General features: G+C 37.9%; 1 protein-coding gene across 1 annotated transcript in view; it reads right to left on the bottom strand.

The window, feature by feature from the left end:
- The window catches only part of LOC133549397 (insulin-like growth factor 1 receptor), a 219,681-nt gene that overhangs the window by 42,677 nt on the left and 163,333 nt on the right, over nt 1-13,671 (bottom strand). The window contains exons 9-10 of the mRNA XM_061894772.1: nt 11,644-11,811; nt 6,715-6,922 (exon numbers count right to left, since the gene is read on the bottom strand). Of these exons, the coding sequence (XP_061750756.1) occupies nt 6,715-6,922; nt 11,644-11,811 (376 nt within the window). The remainder of the gene's footprint in view (nt 1-6,714; nt 6,923-11,643; nt 11,812-13,671) is intronic.

Here is a 13,671-nt window from a genome sequence, read left to right as displayed (position 1 = left end):
TTTAATGTCCTTTGTGTTCTTTGATTTTTGATGTTTCCCTCTTACATACATGTGAGAGGGATGTGTACTATGGCTATGAGTTGTTGTTGTTTTTTTCCCTTGGCCTCAGTCTGGATCCTCTTTCCAGGGCTCAGGTATAGACCGATTTTTTTCATTTTAATCTTTTTTTTTTTTTTCTCCCATTCCCCACCCCACTTGTTTACCTGTATCTCACCTTTTTTGTAAGGGGCGCTGGAAGCCGGCAGACCCGTCAGCGATCCTGTTCTGTCTCCCTGTAATGTTTGTCTGATCTTGAATGGGATTGTACTGAAAATGTTCATTTTCCTGAAGGAACTCTCCTGAAGTACTATCTAATCTATCTGATCTAATCTAATCTAATCTAATCTAATCTAAAACACAAATGTCTACTGCAGAAGATGCTGGCCTTCAGGAATAGGATATGGCATGTATTATGTTGGACAAGTGCAGCGTTACAGTTCTGTATGTATGTAAAAAGGGATACATCTCACACAGCTCATTAGAATTGAAGCATGCACAGACACAGGTAGGTAGGGCTGCAAAGGGGTGGACAATTTCCTGGAAAGTTTCCAGTCAATGTCTATGGTAAATTAACCTGGGGAATTTTGTGACTGCTGTATTTTACTCTGTGTTTTCATCAAATGAAACAAGTTTTCAGTATGGAATATTTCTAAATTATATATCTATTTTTTAAAAATTTACGGATTTTTTACCCTATTGCAACCTTAGCTCTAAGTAGGTCAACTTTTTCGGAAATGTTCAACCCCTTTGAACATTTATCTTTTAAAAAGATAAAAGATAAAATCCTCCTCATCCCACCCCCCAGATTGTAAATTATGTAAATAATTCAATGTGTATACTCTGATGATTAACCTGTGAGATGACTGTATTATGCTGATAGTATATTATTGTACCATGAATGGATTTATGTGGACCCCGACTTAATGCAGAGAATAATTTTGCCACATCTCGTACAGTATGTGTGACAATCATTGGTACTTCAACTTTAACTTTAAAAAAGTTGAAAAACTTCTACTAATAATCTACTAATAAAAGTTTCAATCAATCAATCAATCAGATTTTACAGACTGGGGCCTCTAGACAATTGTTTAACAATGATATATCACCTTTTACCGTCTTTTCTTCAAATCCTCAGTGCCACGCCATGTTTTGTTTTTGCTTTGTTACTGGGTGTGTGTGTTCTGTTCTACTTTTTTGTGCAGTACTTTGTGTTTGCCACTTGTCTGTGTATAAAAAATTGCTATTAGGGGTGTAACGGTACGTGTATTTGTATTGAACCGTTTCGGTACGGGGGTTTCGGTTCGGTGCGGAGGAATACCGAACGAGTTCAACACGTACATATGAAGGAGCCGCCTATGCTAAAGTCTTAACAAGCTGCTGTGCTCTGTTCTGCCTCTGTGTCTGTACACAGCACCCTGCATTGTCCCGCCCACACAATCTGATTGGTTACATACAAAGCCAATCAGCAATACGTATTCAGAGCGCATGTCGTCAGCGCTTTAGTGTCGATGTCGAGCAGATAGGTCTTTAGCAGGGGAGCAACGTACTCTCCCCAAATTATATTCCAAGTCAACTACTTTCTAAACATCACTATGAGCTCGTTGACCTTCTAGAAACAAACTGCAGCTCAGCTCACTCGCAGTCCTGGCTTTAGGTGAAGGCTAGTTAGCTTTTAGCGAAACATTAACTCATTTTGCGGTGTGTGTGTGCGCGCGCGCGTGTGCGTGTGCGTGTGTGTGTGCGTGTGTGTGTGTGTGTGTGTGTGTGTGTGTGTTACGGACAGTGTTGATTGAGGTGTGTTGAAGCAGCAAAAAAGGACATTATATTAAATGAAAAGTTTCTGTCTCTGATAGTGTATAAAATAATTTAAGTGCATCATAAAGCCTACATGAACTCCATGGTGGTCAGGGATGAATTTTCAGCTATAGTTACATTAATCATTAGTAATGTAGCAGCCTAGTTTTGAATGGCAGGGTCCATGCTATCACATGTTGATACAAATATAACATTTACATAATAAAAATCAAATACAGGCTTCCCCAATGCTGTAATAAATTAAGCATGATGAGTTGACTTGAAACTGTTTAATGTTGCACTTTTTATATGTAGAAGAAAAGTTGTGTCATTTTATTTCATCTAAGCAACAACTTAAAGCAGTTTAATGTGGATTAACGTGGGCAGAATTATTATAGTGTTCCCAATGTTAAAAAGATCAAGCAATTGTTTACAAATTTGGTAAATAAATACCCAAAAAATTTATATTTTGTTGTTTTCTTACTGTACCGAAAATGAACCGAACCATGACCTCTAAACCGAGGTACGTACCGAACCGAAATTTTTGTGTACCGTTACACCCTTAATTGCTATATACATTTTTTTTTTATTTAATTTGCAAAAAAAGTAATCTAAATTAAAGAAAAATGGACCATTTTGGGCCATGTTGATACCTTAAGTACCAATACAAACACTTTTGTTTTACCATCATTTTACCATACTCCAAATATAACTGTGATTTCACAAGACGGAAAATACAAACTTCTAAAAATGGGCATGTTTCCAGAAATGATGCCAACGAAATACTGAAAAATGCATGTTTTTGATAGGGCTGTTTTTGACTAGTGATTTTCAGATCAGTTGACTGTGAGTGACTTTTTCCCACTTTAAACACGCAGATAGACAAATAAACAGATCCCTATACTTTATTAAAAAAAGATTTGTAGAGTGATAAAAGATTCCCAGACATATCAAACTATTGTGTTCCAGATACACGACAAAACAGATGGAAACTTGGAAAAGCATGGAGGTCTTTGTGTGTGGCTCGGTCAAGGAAATTGGTATAAAGTAAAGGTGGGAATTTTTGGGCACCTCACAATTTGATTACAATTACGATTGACGAGCTACCATTCCATTAAAAATCAATTATTGATGCATCTTTAATTTATGTATATTGATGCAGTTTTACATTTATTTTATTTTTTTATAAATAAATGTTAATCACTTGCAACTTAAAAAAAACTGTGCATTTGTAGTAAGAAACAGTGAATAAATTCCCGTCACATTTATTTAATTAATGCAAATATGTGCAAAACAGGATTATACGTACCCTAAAGTAAAGGAGTAGGTCATATTTTGGTGATTTACAAAACACTCGTAACAAATGTGTTTAAAAAATATAATAATATCAAGATAATAGTAAAATGGGCAATATTAAACGTAAAAGTATATCAATGTCTCGTGTTTCAATGTACGACAATTTCACCGTCAAGTTGATATCGAATCACAATACACCAAATCGAATCGTACCCCAACTTTGGAGTATTTTGAAAGACAAGCTGTTTCTGGCCTTCTTGTCATACTTCATGATGCAAATTTGAATATAGCCAGAGATCGATCGGAACCCACCGACTTAGAAAAACAAACCACCAAAAGGTTGACCAACCATGGAGCCGATTCGGGGGCCAGCCAGCGCAGCACCACCCCAAAGCAGGATCCAGCCTACGCGCCAAAACAACGGAGGACCCGACATGTTTTAGTCCATCCGGTCTCCTAACTCTACCGACTGGTTGGTCAAACATTACCCTTGCTCACTGGGTCCTATGCAGACACACATGTTGGCTACGACGCTGACCTCTCCGGTACATCACTTTCAGACAATATAAACAACAATAATAATTCCTATTGTTACACCTATGGAGAAACAGGCCGAAGAGGACACCATGTTAGAGGAACATTTTCCCTTCTTTGACCAGAATAGAACGCCTTGGAGAAAATTTACTTTGGCCTTCGATTTTGCTCCAAGGATAAAAACAGAGATCTCATCCTGTTTGTTATCTATGCAAACTGACATAAGATATTCTTTCCGGTTTTAATGGCGATAGGATGTTCCAGGTGCAAGAGGGAGAGTGCAGAAAAATTAGTGTGCGATCGGCACACACTCACCAAGTTAACTTTTGGTTTCGAACCCCGTCCAGGGAGAGCAGATAGACAAACGCATGAGAGGCGGTCGACCATTTTAGAGATTGCTTCGAACTTTAGGTTCGGTATACTCTCCAACGCTGCTATTGATACTGTTTGTACGTGGTCTTTTTTGTTCAGAATAAGTTATTAATCTTCAATTCTAGTGGCCTCTCATCACTTTAGACAGCCTTACAATTTAAGGATCTGGGTGGACTCTTCCCTCCTTAAGGGAGAATCCCAATACTGCATTAGTCTGCTCTCCAAACTTTAATGCTGTACTTTACTACTATTAGTAAAGTAAAATTACTGTAGTTGTTTGTAGTACATTTTATTGTATTGATTTTCAAATAATATTTATTATCCGAATGTTTTTGTTTTTTTTAAAAGACATGGTAAATGTTAAAATTGGGATGTTTTGTGTGGGACAGGCATGGAATTGGATATTAGTTTTGATTAATTTTAATGGGCGCCACTGATTTTAAATGCACGTGTTTTCAGTTACGAGCTCGGACCTGGAGCGCAATGCGATTTTAAGTTGAGGTACTACTGGAGTCAACTATTCTTAGTTTACTCCTTTGCAAAGTATAGTGAAATCCTGATTTACAAACTTAATTGGTTCTTGAACAGGGTTCGTAAATTGCAAAGTTTGTATATTGAAGCAAATGTATCCATAAGAAACAATGTAAATATGTATAATGGGTTCCAGCCTTGACAAAAGTCTATGTTTTAAGCTGTGTATGCTTTGAAGATAATATTAAGTGCTATACAGCAGTGGTCCCCAACCTTTTTGTATCCGCGGACCGATGAACGCTTAATAATTCGTCCCGCAGCCCTGGGGGGGATCCTTTTTTTTTTTTTTTCTTTTGTCATGAAAAAGGGACGTTTTTGTCATGAAAAAGGCAGGTTTTTGAGGTTGGTGCACTAATTGTAAGTGTATATTGTGTTTTTTATGTTGATTTAATAAAAAAAAAATATATATATATTTATATATTTAAAAAAAATAATAATAATAATAAAAAATTATTCTGCGGCCCGGTACCAATCGGGCCACGGCCCGGTACTGGGCCGCGGCCCGGTGGTTGGGGACCACTGCTATACAGTATTGTGTATCAAACAAACAACAAGGAGGGTGGTGGACCAACCATCTCTTTATCAAAAAGCCAAAACAACAACAAGCTGAGACTGTCCTGCATACACTGCTCTGCTAATACATCCACACACACAGAAGTCCCTTTGGTGCCCTCACAAACAATTAAAAATCACAAAAATCCTTAACTTTAACAACCAATCTGCTACAATAATGAACAATTCAAAATGTAAAATCCACTTTACATTAACATTCACAGAAGAGCAGCTGGCCGGATGGCGAGAAAAGAGCAGACAGAGGGGGAGAAAGGAGTGGCGTGCGTATGCTCTTGGAAGAAATGCCACTGAATGAGAGGTAGTGTCTTTTCCCCCGCTGTGGTGTAAGTCCGCTTTGGCATATTTTTCCATTAAAGCCTGTTCTCATCACAAGTAAAAACTTGCTGTCAATCTCTTAAACACAAGCAATCAAAAATGGCTGCCAGCAGGACACAAAATACATTAATGAAGCGTTTGTAGAGAGGCATACCTGGCTCGATCTTATAGTTTGGAAATCGAAAAGTTTGCCAAGAAAGTTCATAAATCGAGGTTTATGTTACATTCATTGATGAATGACAGAAAACAGGGCTGTTGTTGTTGTGTCATTAAGAAAATAAGTTGTATAATGGTTCTCCAGTCAAGTGAACATTTACTGTTACCAACAGTGACACATTATTCCATTACTCTACATTTTCAATGCAAATATGAGTATTGAAAATTAACTTTTGGGCAAGCAGGGGATCGTACTGATACTGTCTGCAAATTACTGTATACGCGATGAAACAACCAGATGAAGATGTTGCCTGTACTGTACAGGCACTTAAGAGCAGTCCCTTGGTTAAAAAAAAATGTGGACATTTTCCTCACTTCTTTGAATCTCCCTTCATCTGGGATCGAAACTTTGCGAGAGACAAACCCTGGACATCTATACTGTAACAAATCAAAACAGCCAGCCAGGGGAGAAGGAGCTGGGTTACAATAAGAAGCTATATTTAATCCTTCCTTCTTCAAAGCCGCATCAATGCAACTCACCATGAGCAAGGGTTTGGGAAAAAAACGATGAACGATCGTTGTCGGCTGAAAGGCATCAATTACACAATGGATTTATAAGATACCTGCCGAGTGTTCTTACTATAAACCAACAAGTGTATCAACTGTGATGGATGGGAGTGAATGGAAAACACCTGCGCACGGATCGTCTGCATGAGGAGTGTGGGAGAGGAAGTGACTCTTTGAAACAGTGTGAAACATCCGTAGCCACGAGCTAAGTTAAACGATAACACAACACAGATGTCGCTGGCTATTGAGGAGAACAAAGTCTAAGCGGCCTAAAGGGTGAGCAGCCAAACTAGACCCTTCAGACTCCTTAATCACCTCTCTCACTCACACAGGCTTTGTTTGCAATGTCTGAATCGACGCATGCTATGTCCAAATGCCCTCTGCGCTGCCGTTGCCATGCCGACATAAAAGGCACAAGAGAGTTAAAGAGGGCTTTGGATCAGGCTCAGCGTGTCTCCTCATCTACACAAAAGGGAGAGCCCAGACTAGCAGACCCTGTCAGGGGGAGGGGTCGCAAACAAGTCATAGTTACTGTACCTCTGCAGAAAGATGGAATTGTGAAGGAAGTTCTCGAATACTTTCAAGAAGACTCGTTCGTCCTTCTCTCGATCTTTCTCCTCGGCCGTCTTGGGGCAAACGCAACAGGGACCCTTCTTTGGACCAGACAGGTCTGACTTGGTGGGCTTGGTAAGCTCCTCCATGTCTGTGAGTCCTGTTGCCGGGATCCGGATCGGGACCTTCAGCTCTGTTTTTGGAAGAAATTGAATACTTTAGGCATGTGTTTTTCCCCATTAGAGTTGGACGCAAAGACAGACAGCACTGTCAATGTGAATCTAGAGGGGTTCTCCATTTACTTAGCTACTAGCATACTTGCCAACCTTCCCGGATTTTCCGGGAGACTCCCGAAATTCAGCGCCTCTCTCGAAAACCTCCCGGGACAAATTTTCTCCCGAAAATCTCCCGAAATTCAACATCCCGTTCTCATTTGCGGATGTCTACAACAAATCCGTGAAGGATATGTTCCCGGATTTGAAGATCGCTCGCCATTATGCAAATGGCAGAACAAAGGTTACTCAAATAGTGAAAGGTAAGTGTTGTTATTGTTTTTTACTAACCAGTAAGCACAGGACAGTTAGTAGAACAACTGTGTTTTTATTACTGTCTATTTGATAGGTCCCGTTGGAAATTCAACTATTTATTTTATTTATATATATAATAAAATAAATATATATAGCTAGAATTCACTGAAAGTCAAGTATTTCATACACACACACACACACACATATATATATACATACACACACACATATATACATATATATATATATATATATATATATATATATATATGTATATATATATATATACACACACATATATATATATATATGTATATGAAATATATATGAAATACTCGAGTTGGTGAATTATACGCCACCCCTCTTAACCACGCCCCCCGCCCCAACCACGCCTCTGCCCCACCCCCGACCACGCCCCCCACCTCCCGAAATCGGAAGTCTCAAGGTTGGCAAATATGGCTACTAGCTAGCTTGAGCTGCTAATAATGTTAGTTGCCACTCGCCATAAAATAAACAAGGAGTGTAAGAAGGAGCTTGAGCTGCTCCTGCTGTATTGCCTTTGAGTTAGGAAAATTGTAATCTAGAAAATAAACCATGCATAGTATAAGTAAAAAGTGGTCGGTAGTGGAAGGTTGTGGCACCAAGCTGAGCAGTTGGTTAACTTCGAAAGCCCACATGATATTATATGGCTCTCAACAAATACAAACGTAGCATAAAATCACAGCATCATCGCTGAGGAGCATTTTCTAAGTCAGTATTATTTTAAGTGTACCAGCTCAAAGAGCGTACAAATGCTGAAAGATACAACATCCCAATGAAAGTAAGTCACATTATAAGTCACATTTTTTGTTGTTATTTGAAATGTTTAGCAATCATGCTACAAGACAACACTCCAAAGCTTGTTTGTACATCGTAATACATACATATTTTTATTATCTAAATATTGACCTTTGTTAACTTAATTTTACACTATAATATCTTAATTTAGATATAATTTTTGATGTGTTTACCCAGTAGGCTAACAACATTAAAACAACGTTGAGAATGTGTTGAATTAGGTCCTGATGTTGAGCAACTCAAACATAACGTTGAAACAACATGCTTTTTGACGACCTTTAATCAACATTGGGTTCTGACGTTGATTGGACTATTGAATTTTGTTCCTTTCCCAACCAATATTCTACAACACAAATACAACATTGAAACAACATCTTTTTGACAAAATGTGTTCTATGTCAGGATGTGACGTTGATTTGACCGTTGAAATGTGGTCATTTTCCAACTAAAAAGGTAGATCCAACATTGGACATCAACGTTGTCTCAGTTTACAAATACAACCATTTTGCAACATTATTTCAAAATCAAATATAAAGGACATGTATGTATAATCAACATTGTATCAATGTCTTGTGCCTGCTGGGTAGGCAACTGCCCAGAGGGAACGAGCGTCATAACCCGCCTTCTTCCTAGTAAGACCACACGCAAATAGGTCAACAACATTTTTTAAAGGCCGAGTTTGGAAAAGCAAACAGTATGATTTCCCTCATCTGTTCAACATCAATACAGCCACCATCACATCCGCTTTGAAATAACTAGCGTGGGTGCCGCCGTGATTGACAGCCCTGAAAGCTAAACATTTAATTCGGGCCACAAGGCCAGATGTGAAAAATATAGATATTGAATTGTTGAATCTGTTCTATTAATCCACTATTAGCAACATATGCTTGGTAGCTGATGGTGGTGGTGTTATATTTATAGAACTGCACTTTTTTGGGGAACTTTGCCCATCTTTTACAATCTTTATGTGAGACCAGAACACGTTTTTCTTTTTCTATGCATTCTAACTTGTAAATTAACGCCAGCAAAAGTCAGCTAACAATGGAGGTAATGGAATTCAATATATACCCCTTATGAAACGCTCTAACAACATTCAAAAATCAACGTTTTATATAAAAGCTGTAAGTATATATGTAATGTGGTAACAAGGCACATTCACAAGAACGTATGTCATTTACATATATTGGTAATTTTAAGCAAATTCATTTCACAAACGCATCACAACGTTAGCTATTTCCTTCAACAACAAAAACACTACTAATTAGGGTCAGGTGACAGGGACCAGAACTGGTACTGTGGTATTTTTTTTCCAAATGGCGGTATACTGTATCTTAAAAAAAACGTGCAAAGTGCTTAAGGTTGCCTAAGTGTTCTACGGCTAGATAACCAGTGTTAGGAGTACTCAGATTATTTTTGTTGTAAGTAGTAACATAATGTGCTGTTTATTCTTATGAAGCAATAATTTAGCCGTTATTATGTGTAAGCAGTTTTCAGCGCAGGCGCGGAGAAGGGCAAACGGCCATAACAAAGGGACATCAAAAGATACCGGTATGGCAGTATTGTCTCAAATATATACCACTTTCTAAATTATACCGGCATTAACCATAACACCAGTATACCGCCCAGCCCTACTACTAATCAGGACAGACTTCATGAGAGACAACAAGGACAATGATGATTCAGAACCTTATATTTTTGAGCCTGAACATAAGGAGGATAAGCTACAGGTTTTAGAAGCTGAGTGATATAAAGATTCAGCAAGTAGCACTATTGCTAGGTGCTAAACATGAAATACAAACTATGAACCTAAGAAAACAAACACTTACTGCACAATGTCTGTTCTCACTGGGATGCCAACTGATGAGATGTTCATATATTCCCGTTTAGATGATGAATTGATCATAATCCGAGCGTCTTTTTCTGTTTGCCTCGCTATTTTCAGGTCTAAGTTGAATGTCAAAGGTGACCAACTTCTTGGTTTATGGCCACATCCTTCTACTTTCCAAAGGAGAGGCATGATTTATGATGTAGAATAGGGGTGCCAAACGTTTTGCCTCCAAGGGCCAAAGTGACAATGCGCCAATGGTCCGCAGGCCAAACAGCGATTCAACAGCAGCACGAGTGAGGAATTTAGTTTCTTACCGCCAAATATAAATATGAGGTAGTAGAGATTGACACATAGTCGCGTGCCTAATTCAGTGAACATGCAATTCCCCATCTTTTATGTACATTTTAACCTCAAAACATTCAGAAGTCATTTTCTGCAGATTTTCGCCATTTCCAGGTGTTGTTCTGTAACCAGTACCGGTATGTATATTTTATCTGATCGCTTTCAAACTTTACCCAGACAGATTAAACATATGGAGGATGCAAAATTTCAAAGCGTTTAGGTTTTCATTGTAGGACATAGGCGAAAAATGGCGACCAAGACTATCCTTTTCATAAAAAGCGCCAACAAGTCACAACTATACCATAGAGCAGGGGTCCCAAATTCAAACACAACTAGTTAGCCTGTAAGAAAAAAAATATAGATTTTACTATGAAAAAAATACTAGCAGCTCAGTCACTAGAATTTTTGTGTAAAATTAACAGTCGTTAACTTAGATCAAATTACTGTATTTTTAAACATTTTTTTTTATGTTAAATTTCTGGTGACTGAGCTACAGGATTTTTTTATTGTAAAATCTGTAGATTATTTTTCATAGGGTAACTAGCTGCATTTGAATTTGAGATCGAAACTCTATATTAAAGTTGCAACTTTTTGACTTACATACCATAAATATGTATTACATTTGGTAACCACCATTTGGTGGGCCAAAGGAAATGACACAATGGCCAACGGCCACACTTTAGAATTTACTTTTACAAACTCAGTGGCGATGCAGTGACTCGGTATGTCAATAGCTGCATAAACCAGATACCTCTCTTTAATCCCGGCACCGCTAAAAGTAGTTCCTCTACGTTAGCAATTATATTAACAATATCTCTAACACTTTGCATAGCCACGAGATGTAAATGGAGTATTGTTGGCGTTTTTTTTTTTTTTCAAGAGTAGTGTACTCCAATTAGCAGCATTGCTAGCGACCTCTCCTATATTACGAAATAGAATACATAAAAAAAGTGTGTTCTTGTCTTGCATAGTAATTGTAAATGATAGGCAAAATCCCCCCAAAAACTGAAGTTCCTCTTTAATAAGCCATTCATCCATCCATTTTCTACCGCTTGTCACTCTCGGGTGGCTGGGTCTATTTGACTTCGGGCGGAAGGCGGGGTATACCCTGGACAAGCCGCCACCTCATCGCAGCCGTGGATAATATATTTTTACATATTTTCATATTGTATTATTGACTGTGGTTAACTTAGTTTTACACTTTTACACAGAATTTGAAAATTCACATTTACTGCCCCTCAAAGGTTGTATAGTGATGACAATACGGCCATAAAGCTAAGCATTTCTACTTTCAATATATTTCTGAATGTGAACAAATCATGTGCTGAAGCTATGACTGTTTGACTTTGGTGGTTCCACTATGTTGACTTTGGGTCTTACCCTTAGAGCAGTAGTTATGCAGATAGAGCTCCCGGTCCTCAGGTTGCTGCTGCCAGCGGACCAGGTAGTAGGTCAGGTTACCGTTGGGGAAGACCGGTGGCGACCACTTCACTAGCAGCTTGGTGGAGGAGTTGGCGAAGGCACGGGGTTCTTTGGGCACAGTCGGTACTGCGGTAATAGTACAGGTAAATTGTAAACAGGAAGTGACGGAGAGGATAATGTCAACACAATATTTATTATAGCTGGGATAATCCTTCTCTGAATGTTCCGAACCTCTGTTTATATCCCAGTATTGCCCTAGTAGAGGTCGGTGTGGCTGTTGCTGAACTTCTGTCGCGTAAAGTCAACTTAGAGGTTTTAGACAAGTACTGCACTATGCCTCGATTGTTTGACACACTACTAGTAATCAATAATCTATTCAAACAAGTGGCGGTTCGAGCTTCAATGGCAAACTGTGTTTTGGAACAAGGATAAGGTGAGAGAAACATTTTTAAAATACAATAAGTGTATCTGTAGCAGCATAAAATAATGTTTTGTGCAAGTTTCACTTTTGCATCTCACTGCATATACAGTCGTGGTCAAAATTATTCAACCCCCACACAATTTTGGTGTTTTAGCAAGTTGGACATTTATTCCGTATTTTGTTTATAGTCATATCAAATAAAGATGTGTCAAATAGACAAATGCAACTTAAATTGTAACACTGTATTTTACAAAATACCAAAAAAGGACATTTTTCTTAATATCTCATTGACAAAATGATTCAACCCCCTAGTTACATGCATCTTTAGTACTTAGTAGAACACCCTTTGGCAGTAATTACATCATTCAAACGTGATACATAACCGGACACAAGCTTCTTGCAACGATCTAAAGGTATTTTAGCCCATTCCTCTTGTTACAAAATATTTCTCTATGTTACAAAATATAATGTTGTAATTCAAGTTGCATTTGTCTATTTAATGCATCTTTATTTGATATGACTATAAACAAAATACGGAATAAATGTCCAACTTGCTAAAACACCAAAATTGTGTGGGGGTTGAATAATTTTGATCACAAATGTACAGTCGTGGTCAAAAGTTTACATACACTTTTGAAGGACATAATGTCATGGCTATCTTGAGTTTCCAATCATTTCTACAACTCTTATTTTTTTGCGATAAAGTGATTAGAGCACATACTTGTTGCTCACAAAAAAAAATCATGAAGTTTGGTTCTTTTATGAATTGATTATGGGTCTACTGAAAATGTGACCAAATCTGCTGGGTCAAAAGTATACATACAGCAATGTTAATATTCGGTTACATGTCCCTTGGCAAGTTTCACTGCAATAAGGCCCTTTTGGTAGCCATCAACAAGCTTCTGGCAAGGTCCATGTCCATGTCAGAAAACCAACAAATTTAGCTGAACTGCACCAATTTTTTTTCAAGAGGAGTGGTCAAAAATTCAACCAGAAGTTTGCCAGAAGACCCGTGATTAAAGTTAGAAAGGCCAGGCCAAAATTTTGGACACACCTTCTCCTCATTCAATGTTTTCTTTATTTTTATGACTATTTACATTGTAGCTTGCCACTGAAGGCATCAAAACTATGAATGAACACATGTGGAGTTATGTACTTAAAAAAAGATGAAATAACTGAAAACATGTTTTATATTGTAGTTTCTTCAAAATAGCCACCTTTATACACTCTTGTCATTCTCTCGATGAGTTTCAAGAGGTAGTCACCTGAAAGGGTTTTCACTTCACAGGTGTGCTTGAAGCTTATCGAGAGAATGCCAAGAGTGTGCAAAGGGTGGCTATTTTGAAGAAACTAGAATATGAAACATGTTTTCAGTTATTCCACCTTTTTTTGTTAAGTACATAACTCCACATGTGTTCATTCATAGTTGTGATGCCTTCAGTGACAATCTACAATGTAACTAGTCATGACAATAAAGAAAACAGATTGAATGAGGTGTGTCCAAATTTTTGGCCTGTATTGTATATATTATTATTATTACTAATTAAGATATCATTTATTTGTTT

The sequence above is a fragment of the Nerophis ophidion genome, linkage group LG03, assembly GCF_033978795.1.
Source record: "Nerophis ophidion isolate RoL-2023_Sa linkage group LG03, RoL_Noph_v1.0, whole genome shotgun sequence".
Classification (NCBI taxonomy): Eukaryota; Metazoa; Chordata; class Actinopteri; order Syngnathiformes; family Syngnathidae; genus Nerophis; species Nerophis ophidion.
Note: the sequence above shows the minus strand (reverse complement) of the source record. Positions and strands in the feature narration are given on the sequence as shown.